This window comes from Temnothorax longispinosus, chromosome 5 (genome assembly GCF_030848805.1).
Source record: "Temnothorax longispinosus isolate EJ_2023e chromosome 5, Tlon_JGU_v1, whole genome shotgun sequence".
Taxonomy (NCBI): domain Eukaryota; kingdom Metazoa; phylum Arthropoda; class Insecta; order Hymenoptera; family Formicidae; genus Temnothorax; species Temnothorax longispinosus.
The window spans coordinates 6,724,068-6,750,514 of NC_092362.1; the positions used below are offsets into that span (position 1 = coordinate 6,724,068).

A 26,447-nucleotide genomic window follows, 5' to 3' on the forward strand; every position below is an offset into this window, starting at 1 on the left:
AAAAACAAGTACAGAAGTGTTGAAATAAATGCGGGCATTAATAAAAGTTGAATGTAGACAAATAATATCACATTATTTTAGGTGCTGGGGTTCATAAATCACTCTACGCTATTCTTTTTGGTTGACAGTAAAGTGAGGAAATAACGATGTGTTATATAGAACGACTGATTGTGAGACCGACAATAAAATTGTTGGACGCTTTTCGAAACGTTTTTTGAATTTTACATCATTTTTGCGAGCGAAAATGAACATATGTCCGTATAGCAACCATTTCCTCATTTGGCAAAAGTAACGACGGAAATATTTTTATAAAGTGACGACGAGCGTTTCAGCTCTCTTTCGTTCGCTTTTTACCGTCGCGATGGTAATACTTAGCGAAGTCAGCAATTAGCGGTGCCATTTCGAGGCGTTCAATCGTTAAACGGATCATGGCGTTCCGCGCGCATCTCTAGAGGCGAGCTTCGAATGTCCTCGTTACAACTCGATTTTCGCTGCGCTCTATATAACTCCTGCTTGAAGATCAGCTTAATCACAACTTTCGCGAAAATCGCGATTTTCTGAACATTAATTTCCGAACGAGATTTCTTAGAGTTCTCAAATTAGTGCACAGGATACACATGATCGCATTTTGACGATCTAAAAAAGAAATGGAACGTCGAAAACGAGATGAAAACGTTAACGAACGGGTAAAGGTTTGCTCGTGACACTCGAGACCTCGGCTTTGTTATATCACAGCTTCACGCCTGGGCCTCATTTGCGAAACGGAAAATATAACTCGGCGCCGTATATAAAGAACGAAGTTAAGGGTAGTCTATTAAGTAATATGCAGCCTCATTTATGTTTTTTATTTATATTTGGCAAAATATAAGCATGTCAAGAAGAAAATGAAAATTACCTTATAAATTTTACTAAAGAGATATAGTAATAGCATTCTAATAAGGCAGCCTGGTAATATACTACCTCATTTACAATTTCTATTTATACTTGACAAAATATAAGTATGTCAAGAGGAAAATTAAAATTAAATGTAAATTCTGCCGATGAGATATGGTAATAGTATTCTGATAAGGAGATTAAAAAAAGGAATAAAAATTTCCTATAAATTGTCTAAAAAAATTTACATGTAAATATTAAAATAATATTAAATGTAGAAAGCACGTTCTCTTTTTTGTGACTGTCAACTTCCGATTGACAGCGGTTAAAATCGGACGTTAAAATCGGCGGACGCACACGGCGATTTATCCGCCGATTTAAAATCCGTGACAACTGTCTCTGTTGGGTAGAAGATGTCACTACACCGGGAGAAGCGACAGCAGAAAATTAATGGAAAACGTAGATCCATCTCGTGATACCTGCGCGCTGGATATAAGTTCGCGGATGCACGTACGGAAGGAAACGAAGAGAAAGAGACAGACGAATGGGCGAAAGAATATATCGAGGTAATTCATGCCTTCGCCGCCGTGGCACAAGGTCGAGGAAAATCGATAGAGCGCAGACAACTCGGTAACGATGCCGCGGAATGATAGCGACCGTGGCACGGTCGGTGGTGACATTCTTATTACATCGCTTATCGCCGTGCGGCATTAAACAGTCAATGATAAAAAGCGCCACTTTTCTATCGCAGTTTATTACGATAATTTCATACACGCGAATGACAGAGGCTGTTCATGAAACATTAAGTTCAAACTACCGCTAGCGTAACTTTGCTAATCGTATCCATAAAAAAATGTCATGCAAATGTGCTCTTCCGTTCTTCCGTAATTCTGCAAATGCGCATTTTTTAAACGGCAGACCTTGAGAATTTTATATTGGCGGAAAAATTCTGACAATTGAATAAACTGCAACGTACGTTGCAACGTAAATATTATTTGACGTCCGCATACGATTTACATTCGTATGCGGACTATTCTTTGATTCAAGTTTCATATAGTGAAACTTTATTTTAATAATAGATACTTATTTTCTACAAATTAAAAAAGTCATTCTTTTCTTTAAAAAATTTTGAGAGAAACAAATCCTTTTTTTTTTTAATTTAACAGTATATTAATATTCAACGTCATAAATATTTTAACATTAGTTTATTTTAACGTTAATTTTACGAATCAAATTGCGAGCAAATTCTGAGAGAAATTGAATATTTTAGAATGTAATTAATAATAAAGAAGCTTTTTAATCTGTGATTGCTCGTAATTCACGTCTCTTAATCATCGCAGATGCAAATTGCGGAATTAAACAAATCCGGGATTATAATTATTATTGTCATTAGCGCGTTCGAAGGATTATATTCCCGGAAGACAAAGTGCGCACGAGGGAAGCAAAAAATATATCGCTGTTTGCTATGATTGGCGGTACATTCATACCTGATTGGCCCAATTTGTCAATTTACTCCCTCGACGAGGGGCGCCCGGATCGGTCCCGGCGCCGACCCGATTTTCAGAAGCGCATGCTGCGCCGGATATTGCCAGGATAATGGAGCAAGTAGAGGGGAGAACGCGGGGGAGATGTGTGCCGACGAATTTTCATCGAAAACCTCTACCGACCTCGAGCCAGTTTTTCCGACGTGCTCAAGAAATATGATCGGCACTCGATCGCATCTGTGAAGATTTATGCGCAACGATGCATTCTACATATATAATATTTCGGTGACTTGAATTGCTCTTTTCGAGTTTTCGAACCGACAAAACATCCGAAACTATCTCCGCCGGAATAAGGACTTTCTCGATAGACACTTGAACCATAGTTTCTCAGGCGAAAGAAGGAAAAATATTAAGACACAACAAAGTTTCTTTTATTAAAAAAAAGAAAGATTATAGAAAGGTTAGTTTATAACTATAAGTTGTTAAAATAAGAGCTGTGGATAGAACTTTAGCGCTTTGCTTGGCGTATATCATGCATGGATTCTTCACTTTTATAGGCTGATATTTTAGACGCTTTAGATACGTAACACCGGTATCGATGCACTCTTGCGGAAGCAATCTTTTTTAGACAGACGGGATTGTAGAGCAATGTTCCAAATAAATCAACAACGCCCTTCCGGCATTTATCTTATTGCTTCAACTTTTCCTTTTTCTTTCGCCATTCAGACTTTCCGTCGTCCATTCAATGTCGCGGTTATTTTCGTTGACTCTCTGATACTCATTACATATGCGATCGATCGCGAAGTAACCTCGGCAATCTTTTCGCGCTCTGCAATATTTAATTTAATTCATTAATTTTGACGATACGGAACTCAAAACGAGCGACACACGAACGACGTACGATCGGTAAAGTATTTAGAGGACATTTACGAATGTAAGGTATTACAATGTATTTATAAGCATCTTTGCAACATTTATTATATTTAAGAAGCAAAATAGTGGCATTGAATCTATAATTGAACGCTCAGTTTAATATTTCATTTACACAATTAGTTTCTTTATCCATGGTATTAAATTATATTCTCGGCATACGAATTTAACGAATTTATGTTGGGGAATAACTTATTCTTGATCCTAAAACAACACTCTGGGATCCAATCATTATACCATTTCTCGTTGTAATAATCACTTTCTCAATAGTAATATGATTTTCTAATAATAAATAAGTCATAGCACGAAAATGCGAGATTCAGAAACTGTGGTATATTTAATTAAGGTCTAGGTTAATGATATCTTTTATTCTCGTGTCCTTTTGATTATGATAAAAATAACATGATGGAAAAGAAAAGGAAAGAATAAACAGATAAAATTGGATAAGTGATAAATCAGATAAAATGGATTTATTAAATGTGTCTCATAAGAGTACCAAGAAAAAAATTGAAGAAAATGGACAAATGTTTGAGATAATAATTAAATGTTTAAGGTAATAATTAAAGAAATTAAAAAAAATTTTAATATAATTTTTTAACCATGTCAGAGATTTTGCGATACTTATAATTGAATGTTTGAGCAATCAGCAAATATACAATGAAATACATGTATAGGTACGCGGAACTCGATTGATATATGATTGAAAATAATAAAAAATCAAAAATTTTTTAAAATGTAGGTTTATTCGCAAAGTGGAAGATTTTCTTGTCTAAGACCTTAATTTCGGAAAACCCTCCAACTGATTTCCCTCTTTGCATGCTCCAATTCTCTCCGGGCCCGTCCCACGCCATTGTTTTTCTCTGTGTTCCATCATTCGGCGACTCGCTGTTCTCTGTCGTTGCCTCCGTTCGATCGACCGTTTATCCCCGTCGACTATCTCTGTGAGCGTTGCGATTACAGATATTGATACAAGGCGTCGGACCCGCGCGCAAGAAGGTAAAAAGGGTGAACACCCCTCATCCTAGATCACGTCATCACTGGTTTTTTCTGGCCGTTGCTATACGTGTAAATTGACGTGCGATCCGTCCGCTTCACAGATTTTACCTTATATAGGGTTACGTAAAACATGTGTGGAACACTTTTTTCCCCCAAATCGTATATCCGAAATGTCAAAGGCTCGGCTTTTGTAAACGTCAAACTCTCATCAACTAGATAGATCCTCGATTTTTCATATTTGAAACATTGAACTCGACATGTGTGTTTCACGCTACTCACTATTTTTTGTTATAAATTCTTGTTTTCTTTTCTTTTTTTCCCTCCCAAAAACGTTAGGTGAAGAACGCGATCCGTCTGCTTGAAGCTGTTGTCTATGCCGCGGTGACGTGACTCGAGTAAACATGCTCGAAATAATTAACAGCGCGTAAAATTATCGTCGGCGTTCTATTTAGATCGTCGGAGCTTCGATCGCTGCGCTGGTGCGACGATTAACGTGCGAGAATAAAAACAGGAAGTGGTAGCCGGATACACTCGTGTAGAAGTCGAAAGTCGATAAGCGAGAACCGATAAACGATCGTCTAGGTTTACGTCGCAGTAAAATACTCATTGGTCCCTAGTTGCATTCGACGAATGTGCGCCGGTCAATATTTACTGCATCGCCCTGAACCGCTTTCTTTAAGGACTACCAGTCATGATCGATTAATCGGTTATATACGTCATACAAAAAGCTGTAAAAATTTTTACGATAACGCTGAAAAATATATCTGACACATCAATCTTTCTTTTAAAAACTTCATATTATTATGTTTTACAAATATTAATTTTTAATCAATAGCATTGCATATAGAATAATCCAATTTAATAATGATTTAATTTATTATGCTCTGTATATTTTATGGTATAGGCACATTACACGGAAAAGAAGGATTAACTATTATAGCAGATCTATAGTCGTAAGATATGGATAACTAACATTTTTTTGCACCGAGAGCTATAATTTAGCAATAGTAGCAAAACTTTAACAAAAGGTTTTGCTACTATTGCTAAATTATAGCTCTTGCGGCAAAAAATATAGCTCTCGCTGCAAAAAAATGTTAGTTATTCATATTTTACGACTTATAGATTTGCTGTAATAGCTAACCCTTTTTTTCCGTGATAATTTCTGTGGATATACGCTTAAAAGTATACGAGAGAATTCTGAATTTTTTTCTTTAACTTTCTCTCTCGTCGTACCGTCGTATTCGCGACGCAATACATTTATTTTTCGGCAATTCCCGTGTTGGAGTTAGCTAAAAACGTTCATGGCCACAAATAAATATTATCGACGTCCATCAAAGCCACCGGGCGTCATATAACATTTTAAACCGCGTTAGACGATTCTCACGCTTGTTCCGTCAAATATTTAGCTTTGCCGCGGGAGAGAAGGTAGCATACCTGCCATCGAGTTTCGTGACATTCTTGGAACAGCGTGGAATTCGCCGCATGCATGAAAGATTAAATGCCACGGATTTACGAGCGCCTCTCTATCGCGTTTCTATCAATTTAATATCACGCGAAAACGTCCCATCTTTTTCCTCGCTTGGAAAACGTACCGAGCAGAGGAAACGCCTGCCCGTTGTATCTCTTTATTGAATTATTCAAAGCAGCTTCGGTCTTTATCGTAATTGCATTCTCCTTTAACTCCGCGACGGTACATTCAATTAATTATAAATTCAATTGGCAAGGCAAACCGAATGAATGCATTTGAGTGTATATAAATATTTATATTTACTATTCTCATTATTGTTTCGTTACAATAGCAGTATATGGAGGGGTAAAAACCACAGTGGTGTAAGTCAAATTTTTAAAAATATTTTTTCGTGTGCATAGATGCAATTTATATATTGTATAGATTGCATCTATGCACACGAGAAAAAATTTAAAAAAATTTGACTTACACCACTATGACTTTTACCCCTCCATATATAAAAACATGTATTGCCTCTTTTGTATTTAAAATCGATTATATAATATTCCCCAGTTCAGTAAATTTTCTTGTAGCTAAAGATATCGATTTTTCCGCTACTGATTCTCTCCTACGCGATCGCTGTTATTTCCGCTGCCGAAGAGATCAGAGATACGATGAGGGATTAGATCCCACGTTGGGCAATAACTTTAATCCTATTCGTCTCCTTTCGCCTCATCCCACAGCATTACGCGATTGCAATTAAGTTTTCACTCGGCAGTAAGTCCGGTTTCGTGTAATTGGAATGTTGAGTTTCACACTAAATCTAGATTTACTCGGTAAGCTTTCGCATATACGATATTTCGAAAAATCGCGTAATCGAGAAGCTGAGAGGAATTGTTCGGAAATATCATTTTCACGTATATTACACTGGACGATACGCGAGATTTCCTAAAATAACAATTCCGTGATCGGCATAATTTAACATTTTGAAACATTTCTGTGTGTTAATTAAGATAACTAAATTATTCGGGTTAAATGAAATTAACAATATATAGATTGTATCCTGCACGCTTATTTAACCATGGTGCCATTGTGGATAATTTGAGATGAATAATAGTTCGAAATAATACGTTTTTGGGGTGTCATCTCGCCCGCCTAATTTTCTGACGTCGACCGGCTCACCTCTCTTTGAAATTTTAAAGTCGCGCACGCGAAACATTTCCTATTAATTATTTCGCATTAATTTGTGAATTACCACAATCGCTCATTTTTACTCTGTTATTATCTCGTTAATCTAAAAAAATATATCTACAAGTACATAAATTATAAGATAGATCTGTCAGAGATTTATGTGACATATAAGTTGAAAACACATCTAATTAATTTTTACTCTATTATTATCTTATTGATCTACATATCTGCAAGTACATAAATTATAAGATAGACCTGTCAGAGATTTATGTGACAAGTAGAAAACATCTAATAAGTTCATTTTATCGATCATTTGCAGTTGTTTACTGTCAGTATTGACTGAATACCTTGAGTAGTAACACGTTAATAGCACATTTTCTTGCATAATTGTGAATGTCATTTTTTATCCCCTTAGGACAGAGGTCGTGGTTATTAATAAAGCTGAGCTAATTTCGGGAAGCATCTCGTTAATTAATAATTGGGTATGAGAGATAAAAAGAGAAGAGAAAAGGAATCAAGTAGAAACGGGTTGTGCATCGACACATATTTAATCAGAACTTAGAATTGTGTGAGAGAATTTTTTATATCTGAAATATTGGCAGGCAGCGATAAATGGCAAGTTATGGCATATCAAAAATATTTCTCTTATTTCTAAATTTGACAAAACTAAGGAAGTGCATTTATCATAACAAACAATATGTAAAACTTTTACTTCTTTTTTTACTTTTGTTTTACTTTTTTTTAATTTCTTTAAAGCACAATTTAGAAAAAAAAGCAATTATTATAATAAATTAAAATTAAAAAGTGCGTGTTTTACGCCGTTATTTGATCCATTTTTTGATGCCCAAAAGTCGAATAACATCAGTATTTTTTCCGACAAGTTGTAAGGCAAAATTGCGAAATTATATGAACATACATTCTCGAACGAGATTGTCTTTTATGTATAAAGATATACTTTCAAGTGGGATTATATTGTTAGTACATGATATACATTTAATCCCAGAATCCGACCACGGATTCCCGGATTAAATGTATATCGGTACACTGACACGCGCGAGTTAACTTGGATGCAGAGCAGGCGGCTCCCTGACGAAGTCTCCCGCGCGGTGTCGCTTTTTATTTTCGAAAAGCATCGGGCGAGCCGGGAACAGACGATAAACCTCTTTTACAGACGCGATAATCTCCATGGAACGTGGCTTGCATTATCGTCGCGGGGACCACCCTGTACCCGGGGCATGTACCGGGTGCACCGCGTGGTAATAAAGTATATATACACGCGGATTGGAGACGCAGACTCCGCTGTATCGATCTGCCGCTCTCGGAACAGAGACGAGAACAGCGGGCAAGCTTGTCACCGATGCGAACGGACGGCGGATCGAACTATTTGCTCCACCAGATGAATCCTTCGAACGAGTTATTTGACGGCGATTTATCCGATAGATACCTTAACCATATGTGCAAAGTGGGCCGCAACCCTAGAGAACACACACACACACACAATACACATCCAGCCTGCTTCGGAAAACTACAACTTTATCATACATCTTCTCCAGAGTTCTACTTTTCGGAAAAGCAAAGCCTGAATTGAATCGTTAATTAGTAACTAATAACTTAACTTGGATGTAGAATTGAGAATTAAGAATTTAAGATACCGATTCATACCGTTATTTACACTTGCAATATCGCATTTTAATTAGTAAAAAACCTATATATATTTTTAAATACCTCTCTCTAATTTATCACGTTATATTGCCGCTACGACAATAATATCTTTTGTATTTTTTCTTCTTTTTCACATCATCTGAATTATCTCTGTGATGCAGTTATTGCATTTGCGTTTTTCAATCACGACTGAATGCGAATTGCGATCTCAATCGAGACATTCTTCGAGTTCTTCGGATTTTTTCGCGGTGCATCTTGATTCGCTGTGTGCAAACTCGCGATCAGTGTCGTATCTTGTTTAGTACGTCGATCAATTAGGATCATTAGGATCGACGATGTGTCGGTTTTGCGGTCGATTGACGCTGTTGTTAATTACGATTTCATTATTCCTACTGTTACCGCGACACTACTGTTAATTGCATACATTCAGCGTTATTTACGACTACAAAAATTAGGTGACGTTTAAATTTATTTTTTGATAGTTATTTGTTGCGACATTTATTTCAATCTAGGTGAAAATTTATCGAAAATTAATTGGGAAGTAAAATTTTATTGCACCCCTGACAGATTTCGATATTTATTTCATGTAGAGAATCCGTCGTAACTCATAAATTTTTTATCCTTGAGTAATTTCGTGACACGTTTTATCTCGTCCTTTCGAAATATCTTCCCGTCTTTCCCGATATAGATCATCCTGCATAATGCGTGCGACCGAATTGCGCGTTTTAATGTCAGCCGTTTGATGCAACACCACCCGTGCAAATTGCCGTGAGGGAACGCTTATTAAGGACCTCGGTGCCCGATAATCCGTCCCTCGCAATTTCCAGTCGATAATTCACCATCGACCTTGCACATTTAAGCGACATATGCGATAAACCATGTAAAGATGCGGCGGTCAAGTGACCGGTGGTTATAATTTGTTCTTTCGTCGCTAGCTCAAAATCGTTATACGATCTTTCGGACACTTCTGTGTCACGCATTTATCTTGCAGTTGGTTATTCGCGACAGCTGTCTAGTGTCTCTTCAAGTTTAATTTAAAGTTCCATGAGAGTTGCTGCGAACCAATTTGAAAAGTTGAGCATTATCATTTTCTCAAATCAGCGTTTGTTTTACAAATCATTACATCACTGCAATTCTTAAATTTATTATATTATTGGAATTGTTTAACGTTTAACGGATTATGGATTATTTCAATTTGTTAAAATAGTTGTCTTTTGTGGAAAACAACTTTTTCCATTTTCGCAAAAATCTTAAAATGTATTTTAATTATTTAATTCTTTTCAATATTTAATTTTCAATTGATGTTAAAGGAGAGATTTAATCACTCAGGAAGCTCATGCCTCAGAGCGATTAACAAGCCATTGTAACGGTCGGGAAGTGTCTCTTAATCAGCCAAATCCGCAATGGAATTTCCTTTAACCACTAATCGCTGATTTCCGAAATAATTAAAGGGCGCTTCTCTATCTCTTTAAGTTGAACATCGCCTTGGAACAATCTAAGAGCGGAGCTTATCTCGATGATAAGCAGATACTTCTTATAATCGTTTAAAAGCCGTTTTCCAGTTTTCTTTTAATGTTAATCTCCGATCATCTCTCAAAGTTGTTAATCCTCGTGTTTCCAACGATATTCATCCCGTTATCTTGTTGTGTGTCTTAATCGCGTGAATCGGCTTGAACGTGTTGTATATTAATGATGCAGATCGAGAGCCAAGCCGTCAGTGTCAATGTTGTTTACCGCGCTGGGATGCGATGTGAACGCATACACACGCGCATCTCACAGATTTACACAGGCACGTGTATGTCCGACGTGCTGTGCATACCTTTGACCCAGATAAGGGGAAGTCGATGCGATTCTTATCCCGGGTCCATAGCCGCAGGGCATCTCCTACGGTGTTGAACTTAATGGAGCTTGAATACGCGAAGATGAGAGAGGACGATCTCGGTGCTCGAGGCGATCTTCTGGAATTTTCGCCAATTTTGCCGATCTATCTGAAAGTCGCCGCATTAATTCTTACCCGGTGTCGTATAACAGAAGAACGCTGCTGCGTGAATATTAAACTTCGTATTTTATTAAAATTTCTGACAAACGTGTCTATTCTAAGCTTTACTGTGACTTCACACAATATCGCGCGGATTTATTAAAGTATTATACACTAAAGCCATACCGAAAAGCTATCGAAATTTTAAAAAAAGATTTATTGCACAAACATTTTATTTTATATACTAAATAAAAGGATTAACGAAAATATTTTTCAATATAACAAATATCCAATTTTTCATGCCAATATGGATAAATACTCTGATACGAAAAGAACTTGTTGAAAAATGTTGAAATGCAATGTTTAAAAAAAATATAATGAAAAATTGGAAAGAATTATGTAAAAATATTTTATGGCCTTAAAAGAATTTAAAAAATGCTCTCTCGGGCATTACTTCCGACAAAAGTTTTATTTGTCTCTGTTAAAATGTCGGTTAAATGTTAAAATAAATATAACTCGTACTGAATAATATCGAAATGTGTAAAGGTAACATTCGATATTTATATTTTAGGAGTATTATCGCAAATAAAATATTTTTTCAAACGATTAATTTATTAAAATAATTTCAGATGAAAGTTCTGTAATATTAAGTATACGTATACGCAATAAAGAGAGATAGCAAAAGATCTTTATCTCGATAAACTTTCGAACTCTTCATTTTCCACGTTTCCGCGCGGCTAAACGCTTAAATAAATAGGGTTTACACAGAAAGCCTTTCGAAATGAGAGTTAATTCTGCTTCTCGACACGCGGTTCGCGCACTACCGCGACACGCGGGGCAGGAGAAAGACGTGAAGAGGACGAAGAGATGAAACGAGCGCCGAGTTCATCCCCGAGTCGGGGGTGATGCGCGCGCGAGGCAGAAAGTAGGGCAGTGGGTGAGCGCGCGCAGCGCGCATCTCTCACGCTTGCGTAACGTAACGTTACCCCGGCTTTTACGTCATCGTTCACCCGGGGATGACGTCATCCCCAGGCTGTCGACAATCCCCGCTTGCCCGGCATCTTTCGCCGCCGGTGCGCTTCAGCCACCATAAACTCGCCGTACAAGTCGGCTCTCCGCGCCCTTCCATCTGTCCGCCCTTAATGACGTATAACGGCACGGGTGAGACACCCTTCCACGTCCCGGAGAAAATCGAGCGGGTTTATAGCTTTCTTATAGATCATAAGAAACTTGTTCAAGATGCACGCTAAAAGTGTGAATCTAGGGAGGCCTTAGATTGGAATCGAGAATTGGGATACGAAGTATTTTCGGGATTAATACCTCTTTTCTCGTTTACTTCTTATTTAAAGACATTTGACAAACTCACAAACGATATTTCTTTAACAAGAATTTCTCCGGTCTGAGTCTACTCCGACAACATTGAACTTTAAATATCTTTGTAATTGACTCTCTGATTCTCTGAGAAATTAAAGTTCCGTAAGAAAGTTTATTTAGGATTATAGAAAAGATATCATCGTCTATTATAGAAAAGATTTCGTTGTGTATTTTTAATATCTGATGTTTAATCATGATACTTTAGATAATCAATCATTTTAACGACAATAATTAAGAGTTATCAAATAACTTATAAAAATAATAAGAATAAAATCAGAATTGCAGCACAAAAATTAAAATTATTCAACAAATAAGTATTAGAATATAAATTATCCGCGTCTAATTTTTTCTATAAATTCTTATTTGATCTGAAACCTATTTACGCTAATTAGTTATTTCCGCAAAAAAAAATCCTTATTTGTTTTTTTATATGTTTATCTATTATCTGAATAAAATCACGTCCGGCATTATTTTCTATTAATTAATGTACCAACGAGATTTCTTGACGCGCTAACGTACAATATTGGCACTTTTATTTGCTCTTCGTCAGCGATAAAAATCGAACAGCCAGCGCTACGATTCGTGTAGACCTGTTCGTAACGCGTCCAAAGTTTCTGCCCTATATTCTGCTCGTTATCCCGAATACTCCTCAGCATCGCGGTTTCACACGAGCATCGTGAAGAGTGGCACGCGGTAACGCCTCTCACGGTTAAATTATAGCCAACCCTTTCGCAGAGAGCAACCGTAATATCCATATTTCTTTCGCGAGCAGCTCGAAAGACTTTTAAACCACTCTCTCACCATTCGATTCCTTATCTCTATATTACTTCCTATTATCTCTCTCTAGTTCTAATAATCTTACCTGGATAATTTATTACTGCAAGAAGCATACTCTCAGGGTTACTTAGCCTCTGGGAAAATAACTTTGCGCTCTCCCTTACTCTGTAAGGAAAATTCTCTAAGATCAAAATTTAATAGTAATTACTTAGCTTGTAACTTTTGTTTGAAGAATTCGATAATTTACTCTCTAATGATATTCTAAATGATTCTTTCAATGTGAGACAGAGTCATCAAGGACGATTAATTATTAATAATCGATGTCATAAATCGACCACTTCGTACGACAGTTCTAAAAGCGGTAAATTATTAGTCGCTTAAAGATAATGACACAACGGGATGGCAGTTTATGTGAACATCAATTTAAGTGGAGTGAACTTTAAATAGACGTCAGTAGTTTAGTTTACTGACGAATTAATTCCTGGGTGCATTTCACTTAGCAAAATTACTCGACAAGAGTTGCACACAGATTTTCTCCATCGATCTCTCTTCCTTTTTCTCCCTCCCTTCCTTCCTCTCTCCCCCCCCTCTCTTTCTCTCTCTCTTTCTCTCTCTCTTTAGGAATCTCCTAGGAATGCAAATTATCCACTGAAAATTAACAGGATGCGAGCTTGAGATTAAATAAACTCTGATTTAGTGTTCGTGACATACTCGCAGCGTTATTGTATACGTGTATATTGTCAACGTATGCTTACAATATGAATTTATTCCACCGCGTTACCATCATGCGCAATACAAGTTACACAAATTGACTTGGATTTAACACGGTGAAATTGATATCGATCCTTTATTTTATTACGATGCAAACATATGACGATCCTTTATTTTATTACGATGCAAACATATAGACGGCACGGCACGTGTAATTAAAATGTGATATATATCAGGATCGTTCAATTTTTCGCAATTTGGTGGTGAATCTCTGTGTTGCGCGATGTTTCGTGTTACGTGCTACTAATTTACATTGTTACATGCATTACGCTAATGAAATAATAACGGAATCGGCAATTACAACATCGCGTGCTCGCTCTGCTCGAGTGAACTTTAAATTTTCCCTCGGCGCGGTCAGATTGTCCATAATCGAATTAGTTCGCTCCACGTGTTCTGCAAACTCCTGTCGAAAATTACGAAGGTCCGCTGCAACTCATTCAACGTTTCCCGATATAGGTGCACCGCATGTTGTATCGATCGCAGCGACCATCGCTATTCCGCAAAATTGTGGCTATTTGCAATAGAGATCCCAATATCATTTTGGTCGTGTCTTTTATCATTTAATATTCCACTCCGGAGAGTCACTAAACTACTAATAAATTGCCGACGTTGCAAAATTTAAACTAAGATTTATTTAAGGTAAGAAATAAATGAAGTACCTGTATTTTTCTTTTCATTTTTTGTTTTTATGATAATCTTTGTAAGAAATAATTCCGGATATTTCATACAACTAAAAATACCAATTTGTAAGTAAAATGCGAGGGAAGCAACATTTTCTTCTTCAAATATAAAGTGGTTTACATAGAAATTCGCTGTTAGAAATAAAAGATGCGGATCATGCAGAGTTCAACTCGAGTTATTAAGTCACTATATTTCTTGTGTACAGAAGTGGGAATAAGAGCTACGGAAAGTCGAAACTTTTATTTGAATTGCTTGGTACAATATGCAGCTTGATGCCTCGAATCTTTATGCGGCTTCAAGGCGATTCACCGTCTTTACGATAATTCCACGAGAAGTTCCGGCGAACAGAACTTTGCCATCAGTTTCATTATCTTGCTCCAATGAGTATTTCTTTATCGTGTGCCGGCTTTGCTGCTGTGAGAAGCGCGCAAAAATCAGTAATAACGTTTTAACGATTGCATCTCGCAGCGAGATGCACGTAGGCGGTTTTATGCGAGCATAAAACGGACTCTCCCTCTCCGTCTCTTTCTCGATCTCTCTTTCTCTCTCTTTCTCTCATATATTTTTCGAAAACATGCCATTCGTCACTGTATGTACAGGGAACGGCACATAACATCGCTTTAATTAAGCCCGTATACATGAAATACATGAAATTTCACAACTGGGTTGCACGCTCGCTAATTTACTCGAACGTGCAAATTTTAGCACCGCCGCTGTTGTGCACGGGTTAAATTTGCCGATTTGTATCCGTATACGAAACGTTAAATTACTGTTGCGTTATAAATTTCCTACAATAATGTTCTGGAGTCTGCCTGCATTAGGTCGAGTCGTTATCTTATTTTTCTTTTTATATAAATACATAAGATGGCCCAGATTTCTCTTACACTGTTAAACTCGTAATGTCAAATTATCAATTGTGTGAAGTGACTCAATTTGAGTCATTTTTAAAACCATTCCTATAGGTCGGCACTGCCCCTATTCAATATGTCGTTAATTTAAAACAATGTTAAATTTTAACTCCATTGGTTTAGTCTTTAACAATGTTAAAAACTAAACCAATGGAGTTAAAATAACACTGTTTTGTGTTTAAATAATAAATTTTGACACACAGTAGTTAATGGTAGTTAAAAATAACAAAATATTATTTAATTCAAGATATTGGTTTAAATTTCATCCTTTAATATTTAACAGTGTAGGCTCTCTATTGTCAATGATCTCATTGATTAATTTGAAATCGATCATTCCTTAGTTGATCAAAAGAAAACTACGCTTAAATTTTAAAAACTTAAGCGAATGTCGTGTATTTTTTTGTTAATTTTAAATATTTTAAAATTTTCGACTTCTATAGCTTCTAAAATCTAAGTTATAATTTCATAATATCCGTTTTAAGTAGAATAAAACAGACAGTCAGACTGTAATCGAATGGTCCGTATGAATCAATTAACTCTCTATCATCTTTTGCTATTTCGCAAAAACAGTTATGCCAGTTCGTTGATATCGATGAACGTTTTTCGATGCAAGTCAAATTTGCCTGAGCTCTCGGGACGGTTCCTATTATTTTTGAACTCTCGTATTCGATTCCCGGATTCTCGCGCCTCGCTATTCGGCTTGCTAGTTACGAACGGCGAGAGAGAGAGAGAGAGAGAGAGAGAGAGAGAGAGAGAAGAAAAAGGGACTACTTTTAAAATTCATATGTCGACGGCGATAGTGGATAATGCTTGAGGAAGACACCGGTGCTGTACTGCATCAAAATTACGAGCGGTTAGCTCTCTTTTACTACCAATGGTATAATAAAATTATATTATAGTAAAACTGCGCCATATTATCCGGTGGGAGTTAGCTACCGCAGGGCATTTTAATTTCAGCGATATAATTTTCATTGTCCCGTGAGTCACTCTTGTATACGTCATTACGTGAGGCAATGTTATCTACTCGACATCAAAATGCAGTGAGAATAATTTTGTCGTTGCATTCTAGAATACGCACGCGCGCGCATGATTTCTTTTTCTAAAGGAAATGAAACTTCCTAAAGAAGAAAACTTGAAAAATACATTATTGAAAGAAAACTAAATAATAAACTACATTAAATACTTAAATGAAATTTTTTATACCTTTTATACTTGGTGGAAATGTGCGTTAGAAAATATGAAATCCGAGATTACTTTAAATGCGTGAACATCATCTTCGACATATTATCACGCTCTCAATAATATCTCCACTCGTAAGTACACGAACGGTGCTTTGCATAACGGAAGGATTGCGAACGGTTGTGAGATGTCACCTGGGTCTCTTTTCCTTTTTTTTTATATCGCGAAGCTCCGCTTAAAGCTGGTGTTCCGATTTAAAGTAGGGCTTTAAGCCTCGGTTTATGTGATCATCCCGTAGGTGTGAACATAAATAACCGGCGCTGCGAGTGTGGAGCCTTTTTCTTTTTCGCGCACACATGTATTTACGGGATAGAGAGAGAGAGAGAGAAAGAGAAAAGACATGTGTCTTGCGTTCGTCGAATAATGTTTGAAAAAAGTCACGCAATCGCGATCGCCGTAAAGCGTCGACATGTCTTTACTCGCAATACTCGTGCAAAGACGATTTATTGTATCGGAATCGCAACAGGCACGATAAATCCCGCGCTTTTAATGTCGGTAATTCGTATATGTCGCGTGTTCTTATTCCGCTCTCATTCTCGTGAGAGAGACAGACAAATGAATTCGTCGCGCGGCGGTTTGCGAATATATGCGAGTGTGCTGAAAAAGTGGAAATTAAATTAAAAATAAAGTTTAAGGGCAAATTGGAAGCATTTTTTTTTTTCAGTTTTGTTTTGTCCGTTCTATACGGAAAAACTAGGTCGACGAAAACTGTTTTTACTCGACTTCATTGTCCCTTGCATTTCTTTCGAGAGAGACGAAACCGTGACCCGCTTTCGCATCTCGCACGCATTCAAATCCGTCGTAAGTGTCCGGCCAAAAAACTTGGGTGCCCTCCGGAAGGGCAGCTTCGTATACGCGAGGAGCGTGGTCCGACGAGATAACACTGGCGGGAGGAAGAGGACGGCTGATAAAAGAGACGACCACCTAATAGAAAAGAGGGAAAGAGAAGAAAAGCGGGTAGACCAGGCGAGAGAGAGGCGAGCGCTTGCGGAGCAGCATGATGAGAGGAGAATGGGGACGAAGGAGGGTAGCGTGGACCGAAGAGAGACCGAGAGGGCATCCGCAGGACGGATGGTCAGGGAGGCGGAAGGAGAGCACGCGGGGTGAGCGAGGGGAACATCCCCGGGACGCGCAGGCGCCGTACGAGGGTGGAAAAGCGGGTGAGAGCTGCTCACTACGCCCGGGACACCTCGCGGTCCTCCGACGCGAGAGGAGCGAGAGGGGGACGCGTGCCGAGATGAAGCGAGACAGGAAACGCATCGTGGCCGCGGGGAGTCAGGAGGAGAGAGGAAGATCATCGAGAGGAGAGGGCGTAAAAGCGCGCGCGCGCGCGACGACGAAGGGGCGCAGGGGGAGAAGGAGAGGAACCCCTGGAAAAGCCGGGGAGAACGCTTTGTCGCCGTCACCGACCCCCTCGCAGTAGCGCGCGCGCGGCAGTCGACGTTTTCTGCGAGGGAAAGCCGCCGTCGTGCGAGTCAGCATCGGGCGATCGTTGCACGCTCGGCACGTTGAAGCGATCAGCGTGTGAGGAGAAAGAGCGAAAGAGAGAGAGAAAGAGAGAGAAGAAAGAGGGAGGAATGAGATTGGAAACGCGCGACGAGTGAGGGAGAACGGAGGGAGATTTGGTCCAGGAAGAGACGCGCAAGGGTGGTGACCCGTGACTCCGCAACGCGCCGGAGAAGGAAGCAGCCAGTACGTCCGACACACCACGGATTGTACCACTGCGCTCAGCTCAGTAGCGACTGTCCGCGATCTAGTCAGCCGCGGCGCAGTAGCTACGCTCCGCGATAGTCAGACGCGCGCTGCGCTCCCGCTTTCCTTGGTGCGCCGTCTCACCGTCTGGTCTCCCTGGTGCCGTCCCGGTCGCAGGATCGCATCGCGGCATCGACTGGTCCTAACTATCAATCGCGGTGGCACGGTCTCAACTGTCTCGTTTTATTTATTAGACGATTGATATCGAGTCTCGAAGAAAATCTAGAGACGTGACTCGATCGCGTGCGTATCTGTGTGTATACGTGTGTTTATTGTGTGCAGCGCAATCGCGCGATCGTTGATCGGCAAAGTACTTCCCGGTCGGTGGGAACCGCGACCGACCGACCGACTGATCGATCGAACGTACGTACGCCAGCGCGCGTGAATCCAGCCGAACCCAGTGATCTCGTGACCTTGTGACACCGCCTGCGAGAGAAGAGGGGGGAGGGAGGAAGAGATGCACCCGCTGAGAGACTGAGAGCGCCCGCCTCGCGGCCGTACGCCGCTCTCGCCACCCGTGTCGCGCGGCTCGGCGCACGGCTCGGCTCCTCCCAGATCGCGAAAGGGTTGACGAGAGGGATCGAGGCGGAAAGTAAGTCGCGCGGAATTTGGCGAACCGTCGTGCGAGAGCTAGGAGCGCTCTGGCCTCTTCACGAGTTTCCACGTCTTCTTCCACACCTGAAGCGTTTCCACGGGATTTCAGAGATCAAGATCGATATTGAGCGTTATACTGATCTGTCCGCGGCCCGAGATTTCCACGTTGAATTGTTGGTACCATAAACAACCAGTAAAATCTGTGCAATTGCAAGATACTCGAAAATATAGATCCCAAATCAGCTAGATCCCCCATCGATCGCATACCGATTTTGTGATCCTGTAGTTCAGTTAAATCGTCATTCCTGGCGAATCGAGAGGATAGATCATCGAATTTTTTCGCTCACTTTTCGCCAAAAATTCTTGATCTCGTACAACGGGGTTCAGAACGATCATCGATCGGGATTTCGCAGAGATCGACGTCGCAGCGACTGATCTTACGCGTAAATTAGGGTAAAAGTGCAGTTTCACCTAAAGCTTGTATCAAAGTAATCAGTACAAATAAAAAAAAATTAACGACGAGAGACATTCTGCGGGAAGAGGATCCTGCGACGATCGAGATAAAGATCCTGCAACTCACGCGGGTGTCGGAAAAGCGTGGACGGCACTGAGCTTTGGGTGGCAGCTGGAAGAGGGGGCCTCGTGTTTCCCACCCCCGGTCGGTGGAAAATCGAAGACGTGTCGAAACTACCATGAGCGAGGGCACGCCGAAGTCGCAGATCAAGATCGTCGTGCCCGACGGTTCGCCAGCACGTCCCCAAGCTGGTACGCATCATTGCATGTTCCTCGACACCCCCTTAATTCCGCTCCGATCCGCTCAACTTCCGCGTGCGCAAAATACGTCAAATTGCCTTCTACAATCATGAAAGTATACAGATTTGAAGTAGGGCAATAGTATCTGGAAAAATTTTTCAGTGTGTATGGGTTAATCAATTATAGTATGTCTTGATGAAAATAGAAGTTTACTATTTATAGAAAATAGAAATTAATATACAGCAGTAGTAGTAGCAGATAAAAATGAAAAATTGAATTTTTTTATTAGAAATAATGAAATTAGAAATTGTACGAGCTGATTTCATGTATGTTGTTTGAAAAGAAATATTTGGCGCGCGCAAGACGCTAGCAAAAGTGTAGATCATTTTCTTTTTTAAAGACTTTATCGACTTTCTGCGAGTGTTCGCATATTAATGGCCGTTACTTACCGTCGTGAAATATGGGCGTTGGGTGGGCCATTATTGCGAAGAATAATCGCGACTTAAAGAGAAACTTTCTCTTTTTGTTGTTCGTGCGAGTGATGAGAAGCGCCACTCTGTCTTATTCTGTCTCGCCGTTAATTGACTCAAGGTTATCCTTTTGCATGCACACATACATACATATGTCACGCGTGTACGCAGCGTGCCCCTTCGCTCGATGCAAAGTCGGTTGCTGACTGTCGCCGTTTTCGTGACGTCCGTTTTACTGAAGGAGAATCACTGACAAAGTCGCTTTTTACAATTGCATTTAACTATTCTTTACTCTGCGACAGTCGCGAGTGATCGGTTCTTGTGATAAAATTTCCAAAATTTGAGATTTTCCATCGAGGAAAGCGACGTTTGTGAATCTTCATGCGAGCTTAAAGCTGTCGACTCGCTAATTCATTAGTGTGATTAATGTTAATTTAGGCCTTGGGACATTGTTTTAATCACGCAACTTGAGTCACAGAATACTTCCCACCCCATATTAAAATATATAAGCCATATTAAATATAATAGCAGTTCGAAATGGAATGTAGATGCTGAATTCAAATTGAATGTAAAGTTTTGATTGTATCTTAATATTGCAAAGCATAATAAAGAATCAGTTTTGCATGAGAAATAGTTTATTAATAATGTAAAATTTCCGGTGAGAGCTAGAATATGAGGAAAGACTTTGGGATAGAATCTACCCACCCCCCCTCCCTCCACTTGTCAGCCACTTGTTATGAGTTAGGATCTCACACGTATCAAATTTTCCTCGCTCACGGATATCTATCGTTAACTTATCCAGACAGTTTGTCTAAAATATGTGATAAATCTGAGATTTATTTTCTTTAGCTAAAATATTTAGATACTAATTTTGATTCATGTTTGATCAGAAACTCCATTCTCAGTTATGAAATTTCAGAGATATATAGATAATCATGTTATTCGTTCGATCATTTATCAAAAGTGTTTTAAATAATTATATTTCTCTATAATTTAATCTTATACTGCAGATCATTTTTTGGACATATATAATAAGTGACAGTTTTATCAAAAAATTAATATATCACTTTTTAGCAAGCGCATTAATGTAGACAATATATATTTAACGTTTCAATATAATTATTAGTTTTACTTTACTTATATAGTCGTGAATTGGAGCAGACATTATCTATAAAACAGAAAGTATCTCTCGTTTTACTCAGCTATATACGTAAGATCGTAAATCTGATTAGGTCCGCGCGCGGATTGACACTCGGTAGTAGATAAAGGGAATGAAAGTATAAAGCTTCACTTTACTAGACGTCAGACAATCGGATCTATAGGAAGCTTTCGGCATTAAAAACCACGGGGATACTCCGTGGACATATATACACGCTTTCTCTCTGTCTCTCGTGTGCACTATCGATTCACCTCGCGGCCTTGTGCTTAATTGAATTAGTATCGGGCTAAAAAAGGGTGACCTTGAGTCAATTAACGGCGAGACAGAATAAGACGGAGTGGCGCTTCTCACCATTCGCACGAACAACAAAAAGAGAAAGTTCCTCTTTAAGTCGCGATTATTCTTCGCAATTATGGCCCACCCAACGCCCATATTTCACGAGCATATCCGATGGTAAGTAACGACCATTAATATGCAAATACTCGCAGAAAGTCGATAAAAACTTAAAAAAAAAAATAATCTACACTTTTGCTTATAGTGTCTTGCGCGCGCCAAACATTTCTTTTCAAACAACACATCCAGCTCGTAACATTTCTAACTTTATCATTTGTGATAAAAAAATTTGTAATAAATTTCGGTAATTTTATCACAAAAACCGATTACTCGCGACTGTTGCAGAGTAAAGAACGGTTAAATGCAATTGTAAAAAGCGATTTTGTCAGCGCGTCTTCTTCAGTGTCGCAAAGCGAACGCTGAAAACGACGACAGTCAGCAACCGACTTTGCGTCGGACGGAGGGGCACGTTGCATACACGCGTGACATATGTATGTACGTGTGCATGCAAATGCACATTGAGGCAAGGGAGGTAGAGTCCTTTGATCAGCAGAACGTGAAGCATTGCTCCGAATACTCGGCAGTAACGACGATCAAAGGTCAAAGTTCGTCTCGCGAACGACATCCGAGCGGCGTAAAGCTTGCGATTTGATCCCAATTTTAAAGTCTGTTTTGACTCAACAATCTTCCGAAACATAGATGGTAAAACGTTATTATTGGTTTTCTTCAATACACTGTTAAATTCAGAATAAAATGACTCAAGAATCTATTTGTAAAATTCGCTTTTTGAGACTAAATCTTGTAAGACACTTAGAAGATTCATGGAAATCGCAGAAAACAACTGTTTTGTTTTGCGAAATCGTCTTACGTTGATAGCAGTCGATTACGTTGTTTAGCAATCCTGCTAGGGAAACCTTGTAAAATTAAACATATTTATTAAAGAAATTACTTGAATTGTTATTCTATACTGGCGAAAGAAATTTATTATTCTAAATATATTTATGTCATTATTATTCTGTTTTTGCACAATGTACACGAATCGAGAAAGGGAATGAATTAATATGTTAGGTAAAAAATGATTGAAAAATATAAGTATAATATAATTTATTTTGTATCTATTTTATATCATTTATATATATCTATATTTAGTTTATTACAACGTAATATAATATAAAATACTAGCTTAAACCCGGCTCGTAGCTCGAGCTTTGATGTCAAGGGGATAAAATCTGTGGGGTTATCCGTGGTAGTCTATATTTTCCAGAGAGGTCCAGAGAGTAATGATGCAAAATTTGATCCAAATCGGTCAAAGGGCTTAGGGGTTAACAGGCACATACAGACAGACATTCTACTTTATACATAAAGATACTTTTAATAAATTAGGTTACACACACAGTAAAATAACAGAAATAAGTTCCTAATTGGAGAACCAATTTTCACAATTGTGAACTTCTTTTCTTCGTGTAAGAGATTCAGTTACTTGCTTGAAACATAGCTAAATGACTATGAACAATCCGACGGAGTCTTTCGAATATATCAATCTCACATTCTGCATCTGCATCGATTCGTATTTGACCGAGAATTCCTGTGGCAAAGTACGATGGAATTAAATAAAAATAGGAACCGCAAACCGCGCAGCATTGAAATGCGATAGAGTACAGAACCATCAAAAACGGGTTTGTTTACATCCCGTCATCGAAGACATGAGAAGCGAGGAGTTCCAATTTCTATCTTCGATTCTTCTGTCCGTCATGATTACTGTGACGTATTTGGAATCGAGTGACATTGGAAACTTTTCTCTATCGAACGGCTACAAATTGTTGCTCTGATAAAATCGAAGTAAACTAAAGCGTAACAGAGATCCTTTAGGTAGATCTCCAAGAATTTGAGAACGTCCACGTTATCTCGTGATAAGACAAATGAGAGCATTCTGAGACACGAGTTAACACGTGACCTTAATAAAATTATCGCGATTATTTTATCTCATGACAATCGTGAAAATACTGCCAAAATTGAGTCGCATGAATCTTTGTTCGTAGGAATGCAAATCTTAAACAAGAATTGATATTTTTATTATACACATATCTTTTTTAAATAATAATCGTCTTCTCGGGAGAAAGGGAAATACATACCTTGCAAATAAATTAAATGGAGTAAATCGGGATTTAACAAATTAGCAAATAAGTTGTAACTTAAGTATAAAATTTTATTACACATTTTTGGAACTGTACATTTATAAATTTTATGTGCCATAAGAATGTAGAAAGAAATTGCACATATTGCAAGTGATCGATACCATCGATAAGCGCGATTGATATCCCAAAGATGCATTCACTCTATGCACTCTATCCACCCGCGATTAAGCAAATCGGATACTACGAATACGGATTGACGTAAACCGTTTTGCGGCGCACCCCTCCATGATTTACGCGTCTGTCTGACCATTGACACGCCTATATATGTATGTAATCATGATTGATCTGTTGAGCGGCACACGATGATATGCGTCGATCTCCTCCACTTACGGTTCGTTCTGTAAACATGCGTCGGTTTACATACGGACGAGTTAATGCGATCATCGGGGCATTTTTAGCGAAAAATACTTCACGTTTCACCGTGGCCGAGTTAAAGGGGAAGATCATCACAGTTACGCATCATTGAGTTCTGCAGTGGACGCTTTATTTCTTTTGCCCGCGGACTATGCGGAGAGAAATTTTTAGATATTTCTGTAAGTCATTTATGCGGATTTGCTCTCTTTCTCTCTCTGTCTCTCATTTATATATAAATGCTTTAGAAACGAGTAATTAAAGCAATTAAAATAATATGAAGTAATTAAATTGAATCTGTTGAAGGGCGAGATGATTGAGTTAGGATCCTCAACTGAAACTGTTTTTTGAGAGAGAAAGAAAAAGATAAATTCCACTTTCAAATGAATTCAGAGTCTCTAAAAGTGTGTCGAGATCGATCTTGTTGGCTTCACGAATCCGAGTTTTGCGAAAATTGAAGTGACCGCGGTTTACAAGCGTTCCTTGCCAGGATAAGTGACCGCCCATGTGTGCACGTCCAGCGGCTATCGGCGGTCCTGTTGACACACAATTTCTCGATTGACGCGCGTTGCAGCGTCAGATCGGATCCTGCGGCGTCAACCTCGGTGCGGTCATGCATCGGGAAATTACGTCGACATAGCGTCGGCGCGCTCAAGCGGGCGGTTGCGCTTCCGCATGAAATTCACGCTTCGCTCGTTCGTAATTGCCGATTATTTAAATTTCGTTGGATCTCCGACTCTCTCTGTCTCCCGGTACTTTCGATCTGACAAACTTTCCAAGGATAATCCGCAGCTGTCCTCGATAATTTCGGAGAACTCGCGAGATGTAACTCTAAGTTAATCCTAAGAGCTACAATTTGAGCTAAAGGTACCAAGTTGTTAGGTTTCGGAATAAAAGTTTTAATCTCGATATTTATTTAATATAAATTTTTTAAAAATTAGGAGAACAAAAATTAGAATTATACTAAAAGAAGTATATTATAAAGAACAATTTCGAGAAAGAAAGATTCTTAATAAGGCTGTTAGCGCTAAAATTCCTTTATACCAAAAAACGGAGAATTTAATTGCTGTCATGAGAATTTAACGTTAAACGTCTACGAAGCGAGTTTAACTCAATTCGTCGTCGACTTTGTGATTTACGAGCAGCCAAAGCCAAGGCAAGATATAAGTGACGCATAAAGATAGTCGCAAACTCTGCCGATCGTTAACCATGTTATTGTTTACACAGTTTTATCACTCATTTATTATCATTTCGTTCGTTGCGCCAAGATTAAAGATCGTCGATCTATGCATAGTAAGTTCTTTAGCTTTTAATGGTCATACATAGATTAAAAAAAACAGCACATCATAACGTAACTCCGTTATTGGATTATTTATGGGCGTCAATAATAGACGCCCGTAAAATGGGTGATGTAAAACACTCTTCTTGCAAAACGTAAGATTAAGAAATAATAGAAAAACGATAAAAATATTTTGCTAATGTTATTCTGTTACATTATTTCTAATGATTATTGATATACAATTATAAATTGACCATGATTAATGGACGTGTTAAAGATGCACGTCTTGAAGATGCAATTTCTCGTATAGTATAATGCATAAATCTTATCATGGTCGATACATCTTACCCCGAAGTGTACACAACGTTGAAGCACGCAATGTCGCACGTACGAGCGAATGCACACGTGCCACCGGAACGTAAATCGATGACCAATAATCGCCAGCCGCCGCCCACTCGATAAAATACTATATCGTGCGGTAATTGCCATAAGTTTGAAATATGAAATTCAATTCGGCTGCCGCCGTCGCCGTCTCCGCCGAAATGCACCCACGCCTATTTAACTTTATTTACGAGCGTCGGGAAATAGAATTTATGAAATCGAAACGTAGATAGACGCGCTCGTAATTCCGGGTTCGTGCCGACCGTGTTGAACGAAATTTTCCGCCTGAGAAATGGAATTTATAAAAAAATTCGAAAAAAATTGAGATGTCCGTACATTTTATTTTCATAAAACTATATATATCTCCGATTCTGAATTTATGAATGTTCTTCGTTCTTCGAATTTCTGATCTCTTGATTTTAAATCGAATTTTTAGACGCGTGGGTATTTCCTTATTTTTCAAGTCGCTAAATATAAATCACAAATTATACTTACGGTTGCTGCAATTTATTTTAACTTTTAAATTTTGTGGAAGATGATAATTCTACTTTATTGGGACTCGCGGAAGAGAGTGGAATAAATTGGTGAAAGGTGAATCGCTCTCTTGGAATATTTAACGAACACAATTATGTCGATTGCGAGTTTCGAGAGGACATCTCTTGAAGAAAAATTACGAAAGATAACGTATCGCTTTTAATTAACGTCGCTAATGCATTAGTCTGATTTTCCAGATCCTCGTTTAGGTCATTGAAGTGTATCTAGTGAGATCCGAACGGATCTTGCGCATTGACGCGTGCATAATTACATGCTAGTTCAATTGCAAATAACGGATGACTATTAAACCTTACTCAGGGGCCACGATTGGTATT

At 38.7% G+C, this 26,447-nt stretch overlaps 1 protein-coding gene and 1 pseudogene across 12 annotated transcripts in view; one reads left to right on the top strand and one right to left on the bottom strand.

Annotated features, from left to right (window-relative positions):
* Positions 1 to 26,447, top strand: part of Kcc (solute carrier family 12 member kcc) — a 76,296-nt gene that overhangs the window by 29,332 nt on the left and 20,517 nt on the right. The window contains exon 1 of one of the 12 annotated variants that reach the window (XM_071778555.1): positions 17,898 to 19,422. The exons of the other annotated variants lie outside the window; for them this stretch is intronic. Coding sequence (XP_071634656.1) covers positions 19,350 to 19,422 — 73 coding nt within the window. The 5' untranslated portion in view covers positions 17,898 to 19,349. Of the gene's footprint in view, positions 1 to 17,897; positions 19,423 to 26,447 lie in introns of those variants that run through there. 12 annotated transcript variants of the gene reach the window in all.
* LOC139813203 (uncharacterized) lies at positions 16,755 to 17,898 on the bottom strand (annotated as a pseudogene).